Source organism: Doryrhamphus excisus, linkage group LG9 (genome assembly GCF_037039965.1).
Source record: "Doryrhamphus excisus strain RoL-2023G ecotype Guam linkage group LG9, RoL_Dexc_Guam_v1.1, whole genome shotgun sequence".
NCBI classification, from domain to species: domain Eukaryota; kingdom Metazoa; phylum Chordata; class Actinopteri; order Syngnathiformes; family Syngnathidae; genus Doryrhamphus; species Doryrhamphus excisus.
The window spans coordinates 3,662,060-3,681,901 of record NC_136365.1 but is presented as its reverse complement, the minus strand read 5'-3'; the positions used below and the strand labels follow the sequence as shown (position 1 = coordinate 3,681,901).

The following is a 19,842-nucleotide window of genomic DNA, read 5'->3' as shown; positions in this document are numbered from 1 at the left end:
CTCCTGGCCGCTCAGTTTGATCTCTCCACTCATGGTGGCAGGACGACTCACCGGCTCACTGTAAACACCCTCTCGGGTTTATGGCTTACAGCAGGACCTGCCATCACTTCTTCACCGCCTGGAAAGGGCTGCCGGGGGGGAGGGTGGGGGGGTATGCTGTGTGTATTGACAGCCACTCTTACGTGGTTGTATGGTTTTATTGCCCGTGGAAAGAAAGAGAGAGAGGGGGGGGGTGCAAGGAGAGCTCTAACAGAGGAGGCGTCAAGTTCTGGCATGAAGACTGGTTTCAGTTTCAGCAGAGAACAGCAGGGGGACACAAATGCATCATAATGCGGATGATAATGGCCGCAGTCATGTAGAGACATGTACACACACACAAGCTTGTGTCATATTTCCAAGTGCTTTTAGTCGCTTACTTCCAGATGTAGTATAAAGTATTTCATGGTACATTTCAGCTTCATCTTCCCACCTGCTGGGGGTATCATCTCACTATACTCTTACATGGTATCCATTCATCCTAAAACTGCACTTCACAGCATTCAACTCCTGGCAAGAAAGTCAGATTTACCAGTACAGGACCCCCTCCCAACAAATGGGACTGGGGGTAGGATTAGGTCCACATTTGTTTTACAAAATTCACTAAAAATGCTCAAATATTTGAACAGAAGAAGACTGACTATCCCAGCTGTCTTCAGGCGAAAGAGGCGGGGTACACCCTGGACTGGTTGCCGGCCAATCACATGGCACATATAGACAAACAACCATTCACACTCACATTCATACCTATGGACAATTTGAAGTCGCTAATTAACCTAGCATGTTTTTGGAATGTGCGAGGAAACCGGAGTACCCGGAGAAAACCCACGCATGCACGGTTTTTGAACATGCAAACTCCACACAGAAATGGCTGAGGGTGGAATTGAACCCTGGTCTCCTAGCTGTGAGGTCTGCGCGCTAACCACTAGACTGCCGTTCCACCCAATTATAAAACAAACAAACTAAATAAACTCAGAACATTAATCCATTCATTTTTCTATACCGTTTATCCTCACTACGGTAGTGGGGTGTATGCTGGAGCCTATCCCAGGTGACTTCGGGTGACCCTGGACTGGTCAACATATATATATATGTACGTATATATACACACACAGACAAACATTCACATTCATACCTATGGTGTACCCGGCCTCTTGCCGGAAGACAGCTGGGATAGGCTCCAGCATACCCCCAACCCTCGTGAGGATAAGCGGTATAGAAAAAGGATGAATGGGCTTCATAAAAACACATTCTTTACCATTTCTATTCATTATTCATTCACCAAGTAACCTTTCATTCATTCATTCATTTTCTACTGCTTTTTCACCCTTGACTGGTGGCCAGCCAATCACAGGGCACATATAGACAAACAACCATTCACACTAACATTCATACCTATGGACAATTTGTAGTCGCCAATTAACCTAGCATGTTTTCGGAATGTGGGAGGAAACCGGAGTACCCGGAAAAAACCCACGCATGCACGGGGAGAACATGCAAACTCCACACAGAGATGGCCGAGGGTGGAATTGAACCCTTGTCTCCTAGCTGCGCTAACCACTCGACCACCGTGCCGCCCCAAGTAACCTTTTTTTTTATTATTATTAAAAGCCAGAACTGCAGATTTCACATAATTTGACATGATATCAGCTGATATGTGGAATAAAAGGATATCAGTTAACAACATGGAGGTCAGCCTAGCTTGTGTGTGTGACAGATGGTTCGGGGAGTGAAAGATGCTGTCCATTATTAAAGGGGGACAGAGTGATATCAATCCAAATTACAATAGAAAGGGCAGCCATATTGAGCTATCGAAGTTGGAACAAAAGAGGAAAAAATATCCTCCAGACTTTCCCTTTTTTGACTCCCCGCCAACTCTTTTACAAGACAGGAAGTCTCTCCTGACTCGCTCCCTGCCTTCCTCTCACCTCATCTCCTCCCATGCTGGGACCCCCCTCCTCCTCTACCCTACCCCTTCTGAGAAAGTGGGACTCCCTTCTTCTCCCCCCAATCTCCCTCTCTCTCTCTCTCTCTTTCATGTGAGGATTTAACACAATGCAGCGCTGGCGGCCTTAGTTGAGTCCTGGACTGTAGCAGAGCGAGCAGCCTGAGCGTGCCCCACACCATGGATGTCAAACTGCTGCCACTCATGGTTCTGTTGGCCGTGATCACACACGGACCGGGCAACACGGGTGAGTCTTAAATGTCTATCTATAAATGTCGTGTTTTCATCACCAGCATCATCTCAGGACCTTTCCCAAACTGCAGTTTGCTTTAACTGTCTGAATGGTTTGGGTGTTTTTTTTGTTTTTTTTTTTATTGTACTCAAATTTTTGTTGTACTAAAAAAAAAAACATTAAAAATTTTGGTGGTTAGGATTAGGTTCCCCTAATTAATGCAATTAATTGTTACAAAATGATTACTTTAGGAGGACGAGTGGTTAGCGCACAGACCTCACAGCTAGGAGCCCAGGGTTCAATTCCACCCTCGGTCATCTCTGTGTGGAGTTTGCATGTTCTCCCAGTGCATGTGTGGGTTTTCTCCGGGTACTCCGGTTTCCTCCCACATTCCAAAAACATGCTAGGTTAATTGGCGACTCCAAATTGTCCATAGGTATAAATGTGAGTGTGAATGGTTGTTTGTCTATATGTGATTGGCTGGCAGAAAATAAGCTAGATAAGATAAGCGGCAGAAAATGAATGATTACCTTAAGTTTAAATGAAGTAATATGCCAAGTGTAATATTTAAAATCAATTAAAAAGCATATATCTCCCAATTTAGAATAACCCAAATTTTAAGTCACAGGCTTTTCACTCATGATAGAATTTTTCTGGGGCACAAATTGTCCCCCCGTATGTTCTTTACCAGGCGCCAAGCCAAGCTCAGGCCGCGTTATGCAAAGCTTGTTGTTTCTGCCCCGCCAGGACCCCCTTGATCGCATATTAAAGACATGTGTGTATTTGGCTCTTCTCTGTGCTTTCTTTTAATTAGTTTCTAATTAGGGATAAACAATGCGCTGGTGATAGCGGCGGATGCTCACTTGCGGCCCCGGCGCTGCGTTCTGCATAATGATCCCCTGGTTTGCATGAGAATGGGCCCTGGAAGGGTGCGAGTTTTTTTAGGCTGATATTTCTTGGGTTTGAGCCATTTGTGGTGGCACATTTGGTGTTGATTTATAAACATGTGTAAATAAGGAACACTTTGTTAACTGCATTGGGTACAATATGTTTATTTGTCAATTTATCTACATGGAAATAACATTGTCATTTTGCTCAAATATTAATTATTTGATAAGTATCAACATATTTTCCGACCATCTGCCAGCTATATTTTGGAATGTGCTTATTATACTTCCTTGTTTGATGGTATCAGACTGCATCTGCAGCGGTTCACGGGGGCCTCAGCGGCCTCCATGCTGGTGGCACAGGGGCCATTTGTAATCATTTTAAGAATGTACTTAGCGTGATTTCCACTGAGACCCCCGATGCTGAGTGAGCTGCAGAGGGCCCTTTTATGAAAAGAGGGCAACATTAGAAATTGAATGTTGAGGACCCTTTAGTGGAAGAGTGGTCAGGCTGAATGATTTCGGAGTGAAAAGCTAAAATTCTGCAAGTGTGTGTGTGTGCGTGTGTGTGTGTGTGTGTGTGAGAGGAAAAAGTGGTCAAAAGGGGACTAATCTCTTTTTAATGAACATGTTGTCGTGAGCAATAGCAGGTAAACGCATATGTTCCCATGCTTTGGAAAGACACGTTACAGTAGATTAAACCTGCTTTTAGCAAATCCAGTGAAGGATGTAATGGGAATGATGTGATTCCTCACAGATGGAGGAAAAGAGACAAAAAATTCATGATTCCATTTTATCTTCAGCACAACAGCATCTCGTCAAATTGTCCTTCAGCATTCAATTTGATTGACACATAAATCATTATGGATCATTCATTCATTTATTCATTTTCTACTGCTTTTTCCTCACAAGGGTCACAAGGGTGCTGGAGCCTATCCCAGCTGTCTTCGAGCGAGAGGCGGGGTACACCCTGGACTGGTCGCCAGCCAATCACAGGGCACATATAGACAAACAACCATTCACACTCACATTCATACCTATGGACAATTTTGCTAATTAACCTAGCATGTTTTTGGAATGTGGGAGGAAACCGGAGTACCCGGAGAAAACCCACACATGCACGGGGAGAACATGCAAACTCCACACAGAGATGGCCGAGGGTGGGGAAAGACAAAATAAGTAGCCAAAAAGTTACCACTTCCACACAAAATAGGAGGAGAACTCATTCATTAATTTTCTACCACTTTTCCTCACGAGGGTCACGGGGGGTGCTGGAGCCTATCCCAGCTGTCTTCGGTTGAGAGGCGGGGTACACCCTAGACAGGTCGCCAGCCAATCACAGGGCACATATAGACAAACAACCATTCACACTCACATTCATACCTATGGACAATTTTGGAGTCGCCAATTAACCTAGCATGTTTTTGGAATGTGGGAGGAAACCGGAGTAAAACCGGGGAAAACCCACGCATGCACGGGGAGAACATGCAAACTCCACACAGAGATGGCCGAGGGTGGAATTGAACCCTGGTCTCCGAGCTGTGAGGTCTGCGCGGTAACCACTAGACCGCCGTGCCGCCCATTATGGATCATACTAATTATAATACAGTACCTTATATATGATATTCCTTTTTTTTTTCTTTAGCAAAGCCCATCAGTCTGGTGGAGAGATGCTGGTGTCGTTCTACTCTCAACACAGTTCCTCAGCGCTCCATCAAAGAGCTGAAGTTCCTGCACACCCCCAACTGCCCCTTCCAAGTCATGTGAGTACAAGACCAGAAGATTAGGTCCTTAAATAAATGAAAGCTCATTTTGTCTGATGTGAGTTTTTCATGCAGATAACAGACTTCCCTTTTGTTAATCATATTGAAATGATTTCAAGGTTGCCAGGTGGATCCTCCAGTGAGCTATAGTTTGGGAATATTTCCTTGTTAAGAGCAGCTAGGCAACAACAAAAACAAAACAGCTTTTATTCTTTTCTTTGATTTGATTTTCACGTTCAACATAAAATAGTTGGCTTTGCTTTTAAAACGTGAATTAAGTGTCCAGCAACTCAAGCGGAATATATAAATTCCAATACATAAATCCCAGGGTGGCCATTGGTGCAACATTTTTTTTTACTATGTGGATTCAGCTCATTTGATCATGCTGTGTTTTATGTAGGCTTTACACGTATGAAAATTGGAAAAAAAAAACACGCATTAGTTTCCATATAATTGACACATGAATGATTGACTAGCAGTTATAAGCAGTTACATTTCATACTGCATACTTTCATACCTGCATGCTTCTGTGGCGGCCATAAGTCTAGCGCCCAACTGCCTTCCTTTCCTGTACAATATTATAATTATAGACCTATTAAATCAGTGGTCTCAAACATGCGGCCCGCGGGCCAAATGTGGCCCGCCAGACACTAGTTTGAGGCCCCCGCCTTGATATGAAAGTTTAATGTTTGATATGGATGCTGTATGGTATCATGTACCCAGAAAAAATTATTACGTTTGATTAATGTTCATGTTAAAGGTTAAATAACTGTTAAAAGTTATCCTCCCTATCCGTGTGGAAGTGGTAAGTTTTTGGCTATTTAAGTTGAAAGGAAATAACTTGAAGGCTACCGTTTAGGTCGCTAGCTCTCTAGTTTGCGAGTTAGCATGTGTCTCAAGACCCTGCAGTTGCGCAATATGTTGTAAATAAAAAGAGTATAAATGTGACTATAGTCGTGTTTTGTCATGTCTACAGGGCTCTAATAATGCTTTGTTCATTTTAATCTGGAAAAAATAGATATTTGAGAACAGTGAATCTTTTTCGACAGATTATTATTTTTTTTACATTTACATTTGGAAAATTACATTACATTATTTGTTACATTTTGGTCTATTTTCACCATTTTGTTTTTTTTTGTTTGCTTTATTTTATTTCTACAATGTGCTGTAGCCCAATAAAAAAAAAAAAACTACATGGGCTGTAAATGCCGTATTTACTTAAGTCCTTCTCTAATTTTGAAGAGATACTGAAAGAAAACAGGCTAGGTAGTATTATTGCCATGCTGTGTATACATGTTATACTATGCATTGAGTTATGGTGCTGATTAGGAATATTAACGAGGCTTTGAAATGACATGCATGATGTTAATGTTAACTAAAAAAAGAGACCCAAGTTGTTCTGAAAGAGAGGAAAGAAAGTGGTGACGGTCTTATTTTGAGGGGGGCTATTTATGTTCTGCAAAGGAAGCAATGATTAAAGGTCAAAGTGATTACTTTTGTGTTTCTGCTGACCCCATGTGTCGCTTATCCACTGTTGTTTTTTTTTTTTTATTTGCCGCCTCCTACGAAGACTGAGCATAACGCCACTGGCCTGGAACACATTAACTCAAAAGCCTCATTCATTTGTTTGCTATGGAAAATAGGGTGGCAGAAGCCTCACAGCCAAAAGGCAAAAAAAGGCTGCCAAATGAGGAGGGGGTGACTTGTGAGCATTAGAAGCATGAGTGACTATAGCAAAAAAAGGTCACAGAGGACAGCGAGAGCTCGGACCAGGCGTGGAAAAAGCGCCAGAGGAGTCAAGAAGTCATTGAGGCGGAGGAGGGAAATAAAGCGTGCGGCTCTGATATCTCTATTGAGGCACATAAAAGCCTGCTGGTAACACTAGACTCTTCTCCTGCACCAGCCCAGCAGTGTCCCGCCGTGCACCCCGATATGACCCCCCCCCCCCCACCACCACCACTTGCCAAGCCATCCCAGCATGCTGTTGGTATTAACTTGCTGTGAAGTAATTACTACCTGCTGCTAGTGGAACTCCGGCCCTCAAATTCCAGTCAAGTGAATTTGAGGTGAAAGCTCAGAGTTGCTGGACAGACAAACATAATGGCACATCAAAAAAACAGGACGGGGCCCCGCAGCAGATGCCCCCCCCCCAAAAAAAAGGGAGAGAAAGTAAACACATCCAGGTATGCAGGGGCTCATATCTTCGTTTGAGGGATTGGAGATGCCATTTGCTCACGTGGGGTGGGGTGAAGAGGGGGGCTTAGCGGGGTGGGGGTGTTTCATTTGGGGAGTAGTGTGATGGAGATATGGAAGGCGGAAAAGTTGTTAACTCTCACACATGACCTTTTGCCACTGAGGTGTGAGACCCACATGTTGAGAGCCACACCGGCTGCCCCCCCCCCACTTGGATCGGTACAAATCCTCTCCTAAATATTTGTCCCAGTTCCCCATCACTCACAAGAACACACACACACACATTATTGATCACAATAATGTTAATCATATAGTGGGAATACGCTAATATCCATGCTGCAGAAATTATTAATTAACATGCAAATCTTTATAATCTTTATGTTTTTTTAGTTCAGATTATCATTCATTCATTCATTTTCTGCTGCTTTTCCTCACAAGGGTCACGGGGGGTGCTGGAGCCTATCCCAGCTGTCTTTGTGCGAGAGGCGGGGTACACCCTGGACTGGTTGCCAGCCAATCAATCACAGGGCACATATAAACAAACAACCATTCACACTCACATTCATACCTATGGAAAATTTTAGAGTCGCCAATTAACCTAGCATGTTTTTGGAATGTGGGAGGAAACCGGAGTAAAACCGGAGAAAACCCACGCATGCACGGGGAGAACATGCAAACTCCACACAGAAATGGCCGAGGGTGGGGAAAGACAAAATAAGTAGCCAAAAAGTTACCACTTCCACACAAAATAGGAGGATGTTTTTGGAATGTGGGAGGAAAACCGGAGTACCCGGAGAAAACCCACGCATGCACGGGGAGAACATGCAACATGCACACAGAGATGGCCGAGGGTGGAATTGAACCCTGGTCTCCTAGCTGTTAGGCCCCAGTTCAGATAATCGACTAACCCAAAAAATTTAAAAATTTTAATAGAAAAGCTTGCTTTTAAAAATTGTCAATTAGATAGATCAATGCAATTACATTTTCTATGTCTAATATGAACAGATGAACAACAAAATCACAAATTCTAATTAAATATACTATTAATAAAATACATCAATTTAAAAATTGCTTTCATGATCATACAGACCATAAATTTACCTTTTTATTTATTTAAAAAAAAATCTACTTCCCCAAAAAAATGTGTCCAAATACAGGTCTCTTAGACAAAGTGGCATACGGTTTAAAATGACTCTAATTGTCTATCCGGTAATCATTTGGCTCAATCACAGTTAATTGGGCCACAAGTCAGATGAAAAGGACTCACCAAATACAAAGTTAACATCAAACCTTTGCACACAGATGTTGTCGAGCCTGCGCAATATCATACAAACATGCAGGAGATTACAGCCAAAAACATGTAATGTGACACATCTCAGGAAGTTTTTGGTCTGAATTGCACTAATCGGAGTAGTCGAACAATAATAATGCAGATGTCGTTTTTTGTATTTCGATCATCGTCTAGGTTTGTACCGCCACAGAAATTGTACTATTTGGACAATTTCCAGGAAAAAAATTGTTTAAAAACTGTTATATTGAAGGGATTTTTTCGTAGCGAGGCTGAAGAGACGGCGAACTCGAGGCTGTGCAGACTAGCTGCTACACATGTTATCACTCGCGGTTAACTTCGTTTTACATTTTGTGATAGTGAATGTTAAAAATGAGAAACGTTATTACCCTCACCATCAGTCAATAAAGTTATGAGAAAATTTTGTATTAATTATGTTTGCTGTCGGGCGGCACGGCGGTCGAGTGGAGGACCAGCTAGGAGGACCAGGGTTCGATTCCACCCTCGGCCATCTCTGTGTGGAGTTTGCATGTTCTCCCCGTGCATGCGTGGGTTTTCTCCGGGTACTCCGGTTTCCTCCCACATTCCAAAAACATGCTAGGTTAATTAGTGACTCCAAATTGTATGAATAAGGTATGAATGTGAGTGTGAATGGTTGTTTGTCTATATGTGCCCTGTGATTGGCCGGCGACCAGTCCAGGGTGTACCCCGCCTCTCGCCCGAAGACAGCTAGGATAGGCTCCAGCATGCCCGCAACCCTCGTGAGGAAAAGCGGTAGAAAATGAATGAATGAGTTCTCCTCCTATTTTGTGTGGAAGTGGTAACTTTTTGGCTACTTATTTTGTCTTTCCCCACCCTCGGCCATCTCTGTGTGGAGTTTGCATGTTCTCCCCGTGCATGCATGGGGTTTTCCCCGGTTTTACTCCGGTTTCCTCCCACATTCCACAAACATGCTAGGTTAATTAGCGACTCCAAATTGTATGAATAAGGTATGAATGTGAGTGTGAATGGTTGTTTGTCTATATGTGCCCTGTGATTGGCCGGCGACCAGTCCAGGGTGTACACCCCGCCTCTCGTCCAAAAGGACAGCTGGGATAGGCTCCAGCAGGAAAAAGCGGTAGAAAATGAATTGATAAATGAACATAAACAGTAAACATTATTTTTCCAGGTCCTGATTGCTTTTTTATGAGAATGAATGGATGAATTTTTGCTGTCAACTAGTGATAACGTGTTGTAAACATCTACATCTATTATATCTGAAAGGTTGTTCTCAGCTATTCTAAATATGTTTTCCATTCATAATGTAGATCATTTTAATGAAAATTTCACCAAACCCCCCCCCCCCCCCCACGTGTAACACACAGTAGACTGCAAACAGGCGGCCCTCACATCACAGCTGTTCTCCAGTGGAAACACAAGAGTGTTAATTTCCCTCAGCTGGCTGAAGGTTGACAGCCTGTCATGCTCAGTCAGCCTCCACATCTGCAGCTCAGATGTGTTGGAGGACATGCCGAGATGTTTAGGACTTCTTAGCTCAGGTGCTTCTGGACGCTGCTTTCAGGGACTGTGTCTAAATACGTAGCAGCATGGTGAACAATTATTTTGGTGGAATTCAGAAAGGTTCAATTTGTTTTAAGAACAATTGCTTCCATATACATTATACCAAAATGATTTATTAGCACATAATCCTTTAAGTGTTTTGACAACAGAAGGTTATCAACTTTACCTTTTATCACCTCCCCATATCATACTTCTAATGACAATCATGAATGTTGCTTGTGTTGCGTTCAAGTGAAAGTTTAGAATTTCCACACAGACAAACGTATATAGTACATTTTTGACATTTATGTATGTTGATCTTAGCATCGCTGGATCTCAGTGATCCCGTTCTTGCAGTTGATCTTGCCAAAGAAGCTTTTAAAATGTTTCTCTGTTGGTTTCAAAGCAACTTTATAGGCATGAAGCAGATTTATATACGACGGTCAAAAGACATTCTGGAGAGTAACGGCTTCACTGTTCCATGAGATTACGCAATTATGTAGAAACTACAGTAACAAAATGACCTGTGAATAAAAGTGTTTCTTTATGTTAGTTAGCATGCTACTTCCTGGTTCATAAGATAAGATTAGATAAGCCTTTATTAACCCGGGAACTTCCAGGTTGTAGTAAAAGTACGAGCAGTAACGAGCAAGTAACATAAATCAAGATGTTACATACACGATTTAAAGCTGTGTATATGTTGATTAAGCCACAGGTTTATTGCACGGTTTATTGCACAGTTTCATGTTGGATGGTGTTGTAACACAAAAGGATACCATTTCTGATTCTATGATGGAGGGAATCAAACGTGCCAGGTTGAATTTAATAGCTGAAAACAGAACTTAAAATCCTCCAACAAAAAGAAAAGTACTATATTAGTGTTTGGGAATCTGTTTAGTTGCTTGCAGGTTATACCCACTTCGTACCTGCCTACTGTCTACTGCCAAAGATGGCTATCCTGTGACTGAAATGTTGAAATTAGATAATAAATAATATAAATTATTAAAATAATGTCATGTCAAAATAAAAAAAATAAAAATAAATTTGTTTTGTTTGTTTGCCTAATTCCAGTATTCACTTGCAGGTCACTTCATGGTTCCTGATGGTAAAAAAATATATTCTCATATGGTTACAGACAGCCTGTTATTAATATATACATATTAAAGCAAACATATTAAAGCATTTTTCAATATAAAAATGGCTAAATTAACTAAAATACCAATATAAAGCATTCAGAAGATGCATTCAAATACACTGAATGAAATTGCTGTATTATACACTATTCACTACGTATCAGTAATGTTATTGTGATGTTCGGTGACAGACGGAAATGCCAGACTTAATCACCAAAACAACAGTTTTTATTGCAATTGGAATTATCTCACAACAGCCACATCCATCCTATGCCATTTATCCTCACCCTCGTAAGGGTATGCTGGAGCCTATCCCAGCTGACTTTGAGCAAGAGGCGGGGTACACCCTGGACTGGTGGCCAGCCAATCACAGGGCACATATAGACAAACAACCATTCACACTCACATTCATACCTATGGACAATTTGGAGTGATATGCATGTTTTTGCTGGTTAATATGATGCTCTGAAATACATTTTGCACTTGCAGTTGAATATATTTTTGTTTACAAAGATGACATGCATATATTTTGAGGCAATTTAGCACAAATGTGCATGATTTTAGCTCTATAAAAGTGTACTCAAATGTTTAAATTCTCCATTTTTTTCCTCCCACAGTGCCAAGCTGAAGAGCAACAGGGAAGTGTGCATCAACCCGGAAACCAAGTGGCTGCAGGGGTACTTAAAGAACGCCATTAACAAGTAAGAAGACTTCTCTTTTGTTCTGCTGGAGCATCCCTGACAAATACAGGCATGAATAATTGGAATTTAGATCCTGTAGAGTACAAATAAACCACTGTCTGGCTGGTAATTGGGTAATTGCTCAGTGAAAAGCGTCGACTTGGTTGATGTAAGGAGCTGAGTTATCATCTGTGAAATGATTTGCATGAAGTTAAGGAAAGTGATAAATCTGCCTGCGGTGCGACTGCTTCCTCCTTTCTCATAACCTTCTGCCTGAGAATCACAGGCGTCATCGCGGTGTTTATCATCATCAGTTCACTCACCGCACTTAAGCACAGAAATATGTCCACTGATTTTTTTTTTTTTTTTTTTTTAAAGGCATTCCCCCACATAATTATCACCACTAATTGCACATTAACAGCAGAGTTGCCACAGCCGCAGGGCAACACTTTGGGAGGAAAGTGTAAAAAGTCGAACAACAGCAGAAGCACATTCAGATTTTAACAAGCGATGTTGTTAAAATGTACACATTCCTCATAAACAAAAATGTGTCTGCTCGTGATTATTGCCAGGCTGCATGCCTGCTTCTTCAAACATAGTAAACACTCAAAGTCACAAACAATAAAGTCCGTCAAATGGATTTTCCAGATATTGTTTACACTGTTTGTTATAAACAATGTAGCAAAAACTAACTTATAAATACTTGTTTTTACTACTAATAATGGGTACTATTCATTCATTCATTCATATTCTACCGCTTTTTTCTCACGGGGGTGCTGGAGCCTATCCCAGCTGTCTTTGGGCGAGAGGCGGCGTACACCCTGAACTGGTCGCCAGCCAATCACAGGGCACATATAGACAAACAACCATTCACACTCACATTCATACCTATGGACAATTTGGAGTCGCCAATTAACCTAGCATGTTTTTGGAATGTGGGGGGAAAAACGGAGTACTCCACACACAGATGGCCGAGGGTGGAATTGAACCCTGGTCTCCTAGCTGTGAGGTCTGTGCGCTAACCACTCGCCCGCCGTGCAGATACGGGGTTGTCCGGACAAAAATTACAATTAGTAGAAATATATATTTTATATATTTCAGCTGGGATAGGCTCCAGCATACCCACAACCCTAACGAGGACAAGCTGTATAGAAAATGGATGGATTTAAATATTGCTATTTATGTTATTATATAAATATCAACCTATAAAATGTTTTTAATTACCTCAATTATAAATTGAAATTAAATTAATAATTTAAATGAATAATTATTTGATTTATTTAAAATTTAGTAATTCTTAAAAGTTATTTAAATAAATAAATAAATGTATAAATAAATAGACAGCAGACACACAAAGTTAGCCTCCAATAATGTATCTATTCTAAGCCTAAAAAAGGGTTTCAAACAGAGTGGGGAGGAAGAACAAAGTAAGCAGCCAGAAATGTACCACTTCCACAAGGAATGGGAGGAAACCTTTTTTCTTTTCTATCATGTCAGACATGACATAACTGACTCCTTGCAGAGTGAGGCTCATCTATAATCTCAATAATATAATATTAGTGACACCGACTGAGCAGAATACTACATATAACTTGTATTTCAGTATTTATGAAACCACAAAACAGCCACCATTTATTAATAAACGCAATAGAGTGGGGGGGGGGCAATGTCGGAGGGATGACTGCACGGTGTTTCGTTATTCCAGTGCCACTTTCAAGGAAACATGGCGTCCACAGGCCATCATATGACCATCAATGTGTTTCTCAATGTGTGTGCAGGGTGAAGAAGTCCAGAAGACGTAACAACAAGAAGAAGAACTAAGTCTGTGGGGATGTTCTCTTATCAGGCCAAGCAAGCATCCTCAGGTCCAAACCCGTGTACCTCCAACCACTGCTATGGATGTATGTAAACACGCTGTATGTTACCCGTACACTTCTGTGGACCGCTTGCACAACCAGCACTTCACCGCCAATCTCCGGACACCCACTGACTCGTCCCCCACATCCTCCACGGTAGCACCAAGTGCAATTAAAGCCTGGTTTGTGATAATGGACGCCTGATGATGTGTATTGTATCTTAGCGAGAGCTGGATGATTGTGCGTGTGTGTAGTGGATGTGTGTGAGTGTGTATAACATCTCATGTTCGATACCCCTTTGTGGCAGGTCTTAACTACACACCTCCCTCAGTGTCTTAAATAAGCAAATATCTGCTGCAGGATGAAACTTATATGACATATATATATTATGTATATGTATTTCTGGCTTATATATGCTATGTGAAAGTGCAAGCATCTAGCAAACAAACGACAAGCAATGATCATGTGGTGCTAAATAATAACTATCAAGGAGTCACAGGCATTTTAAAGTATAAATATCAATGTTCATATTCAATAACTCATATCATTTAAGGCTCATCCATTGCTAATATGGATGATGAAGAAAATGCCATACTGTAAGTGAAGTATCAGCGTATGTATTGTTTGTTCATGCAGCTTTTTACCGAACGTATCGCTATAGAGACCAAATATTTATAACAAGATGAAACCTCAGTAATACAATTTAAAATTCCAAAACTGGTTTGAGTTTTTACAGTTTTTACACAGTAGCAGAAACGGACTTGAGCATTGTTAAAAAAAAAAAAGGGAATGTTCATATGACAAAAAAAAGGTTTGGATGATGTTTTTATACATAGAAATATATATTTTTGAGCCACTTTATTATCAATTATTATGTTTTGTAAATGTTACTGTTTTATTTTTATATTGTGAATAGCTTTTTTTTTTTAATGCAACATATTTTACAGTCACGACTAAATGAAGGTATCATGAACTTCCAGGAAGCAGTATTAAGCTACTGCTCTTTTTTTTTTTTTTGAATAATTTCCAATCATTGAATATAAAACAATATGCAACATAGTAATTTGTTTCATAATGTTGTTGCTAAAAGCCAAGCCGATTAAATTCTGTCCTCCTATTCTTTCTGTTCTCTGTATTCATTCATTGGTGTCTATTTGATTATATCTTGTTTGAGGATAAAAAAATGACTATTATTGTGTAATAATTGGAAACATAATTCAGCCCAGCTCCACTGAACACTCCACTGGCTTTTTTTTTATACTTTTGCCTAATACTTGTATTTAGTGTCAATAAAGCCACTGAGCCAAAGTGGAACAAAAACTGCGGTTTTAGATCCAAGCCAACAACATGTGCTTTGAATTAGGACACTCCTAACACCCCGCAAGACTTGCTTCACCTCCAAAACCATATTGTCCCCTTTTTTTTTTTTCGTGAAATGTTACGGAAGTGCTGGTTGTGGTCTTGGTTAACGTCTTTGTTTTGTTTGACAATTGGCAGCCTGTGTGCCAGCAGGTGATAATCCTATTGAGTCGAAGCCCATTACCGTTATGAATCTTTCATTTGAAGCCATATTCATATTCTTCAACATGGTGCCGAGTATACAAAAATAAATGCAGAATGATTATTATTAATCAACACAGAAAAATCAATCATAAAAATTCTTCTACTAAGACTAGTAGAAAAAAAAATGTGAGCACAGGACTAAAATATTTACTAATACTATATTCAATATGTGTCAGATCTTATAATGCATGCTTGTGTATTTTATATTTTATATCTCTTTAATCCACAGCCATTTAACAAATGAATGTAACAAAGAAGGGGGGTGAATGGTGTATTTGGACCCCAAGAATGTGAAACATTTTATTCTAATATACATTATATACAATATAGTAACCTTTGTAATTTGTATGTAAACCACAAAGTATTTTAGATATGATACTACAAGCCTTTTTCAATAAAGTCACATGAAATTAAACCAGATAAATCGTTTTTTTTTAGTCATCATTTCAGATTTTTTGTTTTTTTCCTGCTTATCTCGACACACCTGTGACTGGTGAGTGATGTCAACATAAGTGGTTGTCGACATAACCAAAAATCAATCATTGCTTACGCATTTCATTGTAATTTTCACCAGATATTATTAAGGATTTTTTTTTAGCCGATGGCTACAGTAGCCGAGAAGTAAAACAAATCACAATTACACCACCCGGAAGGGGAATGTACCAAATCTAGGAGTTACAGGACGTGATAATGTTTGGACAAATCAGCTCCAGGGAGTTGGTAGATTTCCTTTTCCTGTTCCGTTGGTACATCCGGGGCAATTGCCCATATGACCCACAGCTAGAACCGCCACTGACTACAGCACAAAGCGACCTGCGTTGCGTTGTCACCAAACACCACCATCAACCAGAAGTCCTACATCTCGTACACGCTTGTCTGATATTTTAACACCCAGCGTTCCAAACGTGTTGATCCGTACTGCTCCAGCGGAGCACCAGCAACGACATGGCGTTCCAAAGTGTCGGCTCTAATCAAGTGGAGCCATTCTGATTGGATTCATTTCATGGTGCTGCTCTCTCCGCTGACCTGTGGCCAGTCATATGAGCAACATGAGACACTTTTTGGATGTGGTCCAGCTGCTTTCCAAGGTCAAGGTTGCATGTTTGAGTCTTTTGGGTCCACTCAGAAATGATTATTGGATTTCTATACTGTGCTTACTCGGGTGACACCCAGCCATGATGGAGGTGGCTGACATATGTATGGGATGTTTATGAATATGGCCTTTAGCACACAGGAATTTGAAGGGTTTTACAAAGCTTTAAATGTTCTTAATAAAGCTAGATCACGGGTCTCAAACTCAATTTACTTGGGGGCCACTGGAGCTCTGGTCTGGGTGAGACTGGGCCGTATCAGGTTTTCAAAAAAAATATATATATATATATATTTTAAAAACTTCGCCTTGGTTCCAATTTTCTACAAGAAAAGCTCTGATAAAACATTCCACTGTTCTCAAATATCTTACTTTTTATTTTTCTACACAAAATAAGATGAAAAATAAATAAACAAATCAAGAATAAAGAAAATCAATCAATCAGTAATAAATAAATAAATAAATATAACAATAATAATAAAACGGCAAATAATAAAAACTTAAGAAACCACATATAGTTGGTGGGTAGACAAATTATTTTTTTCAGATTAAAATGAACAAAGCATTATTAGAGCCCTGTAGACATGACAAAACACGACTATAGTCACATTTATACTTTTTTATTTACAACATATTGCGCAACTGCAGGGTCTTGAGACACATGCTAACTCGCAAACTAAAGAGCTAGCGACCTAAACGGTAGCCTCCAAGTTATTTCCTTTAAACTTAAATAGCCAAAAACTTACCACTTCCACACGGATAGGGAGGACAACTATTAACAGTTATTTAACCTTTAACATGAACATTAATCAAACTTAATCATTTTTTCTGGGTCTTGAGACACATGCTCACTCGCAAACTAGAGAGCTAGCGACCTAAACGGTAGCCTCCAAGTTATTTCCTTTCAACTTAAATAGCCAAAAACTTACCACTTCCACACGGATAGGGAGGACAACTATTAACAGTTATTTAACCTTTAACATGAACATTAATCAAACGTAATCATTTTTTCTGGGTCTTGAGACACATGCTCACTCGCAAACTAGAGAGCTAGCGACCTAAACGGTAGCCTCCAAGTTATTTCCTTTCAACTTAAATAGCCAAAAACTTACCACTTCCACACGGATAGGGAGGACAACTATTAACAGTTATTTAACCTTTAACATGAACATTAATCAAACTTAATAATTTTTTCTGGGTCTTGAGACACATGCTAACTCACAAACTAGAGAGCTAGCGACCTAAACGGTAGCCTCCAAGTTATTTCCTTTAAACTTAAATAGCCAAAAACTTACCACTTCCACACGGATAGGGAGGATAACTATTAACAGTTATTTAACCTTTAACATGAACATTAATCAAACGTAATCATTTTTTCTGGGTCTTGAGACACATGCTCACTCGCAAACTAGAGAGCTAGCGACCTAAACGGTAGCCTCCAAGTTATTTCCTTTCAACTTAAATAGCCAAAAACTTACCACTTCCACACGGATAGGGAGGATAACTATTAACAGTTATTTAACCTTTAACATGAACATTAATCAAACGTAATAATTTTTTCTGGGTACATGATACCATACAGCATCCATATCAAACTTGCGCGGGCCGCACTAACATTAAACTTTCATATCAAGGCGGGGGGCCTCAAACTAGTGCCCTGCGGGCCACATTTGGCCCGCGGGCCGCTTGTTTAAGACCACTGCCTGTGAACCTCATGAGGATAAGTGGTATAGAACATGAATGGATGGATTTTAAGGAGGTTCTTGAGCTCTATCAAAATGTAAATATTGTTTTCGTATACCAGCCAATAACGTTATACTTACTATATACTAGTTATATACTAGTTATTAACTCCAAATATTCTGTAAACAATATCAGTATCCATCTCAGCCCGCATTGATCTGGAATGTCCTTTCAACTTCAAACTCTTCAACGCTCTTGTTTAACTTTTGCACCTGCCGTGAAGATGATGGTCCACTACAAACATGAAATAGTAGATCATATTTTCTGCAAATCCACGCTCATCCGGAGTCAAGCGTCCCTCACATGAAAAAGACAAGGTCTCGCTGAGCGCACAGCAGCCTTCAGGTTGAATGACCCGAACCAGAAAACGTAACCATTTTGGACAGCAAATTGCCTGGCTGATTTGCTCCCGGAGGTTGTGTGTAATCCTGCGTGATTTCAGCCTCTTGACTGTACATCTTTGAACTACTTAATACTCAGCCGCATGGATGCAAGTTAATAGGAAACATCTTGGCTGCAGGATCACGCCAGGCTGTGTAGACATGCGTCTTTACCCGGTATTGCTCATGTCGTGGGGACTTACTCATCTACCTTTTTGGGGGATTTGACGTAAATCCGTTGTATGTAAAGCATCGCATTTGATTGTGAAGGCTTAGGCTCCATGCAAAGGTCAGAAAGATATTAGTTATAATATGAGCATATGTCCAGAGGTGATTTGATAGGGTTAGTCATATAGTCCATGTCTACTCGGAATCTGCTTTTCATTTCATTTTCATGAAACTGATATACAAGCACAAGAAGGAGAATACAACGCTATCGTGATGTTTCCTAACGTGGACATGAAGATGTCAACATGAACGCACGTGATTCCGTTTGTGGGTTTGGCTGCAGAGTCGGAATATGTCATGCAAAAAAAAGTCACGCAAAGTTGACGCTTCAATCATCTGGAACTCCTGTCTGCATGTTGGGACAATGTGGAGCTCCACACTAAAGTTTTCCCAGTGTGGTTGAATTTCATTCATTCATTCATTCATTTATTTTCTACCGCTTTTTTCCTCACGAGGGTCGCGGGGGTTGCTGGAGCCTATCCCAGCTGTCTTTGTCTTTGGTACACCCTGGACTGGTGGCCAGCCAATCACAGGGCACATATAGACAAACAACCATTCACACTCACATTCATACCTATGGACAATTTGGAGTCGCTAATTAACCTAGCATGTTTTTTTTTTGGAATGTGGGAGGAAACCGGAGTACCCGGAGAAAACCCACGCATGCACGGGGAGAACATGCAAACTCCACAGGGTGGAGGGTGGAATTGAACCCGGGTCTTCTAGCTGTGAGGTCTGCGCACTAACCACTCCACCACCGTGCAGCCCCAACTGTATGCATGCTCCAAATAAATGAAATCATAAACCACGTGACCAGGAGAGACATAACTCAAATTCTCAACCCATACATGCAAAAAGCAAAAGCAAGGATTAAATTTTGTATAAGATGATGCACTGTATGAAAATGATAGTATAATATTATATAATAATATAATAATAATAATTCATTTTCTACCGCTTTTTCCTCACGAGGGTCGCGGGGGTGCTGGAGCCTATCCCAGCTGTCTTCGGGCAAGAGGCGGGGTACACCCTGGACTGGTCGCCAGCCAATCACAGGGCACATATAGACAAACAACCATTCACACTCACATTCATACCTATGGACAATTTGGAGTCGCTAATTAACCTAGCATGTTTTTGGAATGTGGGAGGAAACCGGAGTACCCGGAGAAAACCCACGCATGCACGGGGAGAACATGCAAACTCCACACAGAGATGGCCGAGGGTGGAATTGAACCCTGGTCTCCTAGCTGTGAGGTCTGCGCACTAACCACTAGACATAGTAA

The 19,842-nt window shown here is 40.7% G+C and overlaps 1 protein-coding gene and 1 long non-coding RNA gene across 2 annotated transcripts in view; one reads left to right on the top strand and one right to left on the bottom strand.

The window, feature by feature from the left end:
• Positions 1–19,842, bottom strand: part of LOC144899791 (uncharacterized) — a 68,320-nt gene that overhangs the window by 25,619 nt on the left and 22,859 nt on the right. The window lies entirely within an intron of this gene.
• On the top strand, positions 2,084–15,249 carry cxcl12b (chemokine (C-X-C motif) ligand 12b (stromal cell-derived factor 1)). Its single transcript, XM_058070773.2, has 4 exons — positions 2,084–2,228; positions 4,746–4,863; positions 11,634–11,717; positions 13,475–15,249. The coding sequence occupies exons 1-4, from the start codon at positions 2,162–2,164 to the stop codon at positions 13,515–13,517; spliced, it is 312 nt and encodes a 103-aa protein (XP_057926756.2). The 5' UTR covers positions 2,084–2,161; the 3' UTR covers positions 13,518–15,249.

What these genes read in the sequence shown, in the direction of transcription:
- cxcl12b (XM_058070773.2), top strand. Translation starts at nt 2,162, where the DNA reads ATGGATGTCAAACTGCTGCCACTCATGGTTCTGTTGGCCGTGATCACA. An exon ending in ACACGGACCGGGCAACACGG is followed by an intron (nt 2,229 to 4,745) that starts GTGAGTCTTAAA and finishes TTTTTTCTTTAG; the next exon opens with CAAAGCCCATCAGTCTGGTG. An exon ending in AACTGCCCCTTCCAAGTCAT is followed by an intron (nt 4,864 to 11,633) that starts GTGAGTACAAGA and finishes TTCCTCCCACAG; the next exon opens with TGCCAAGCTGAAGAGCAACA.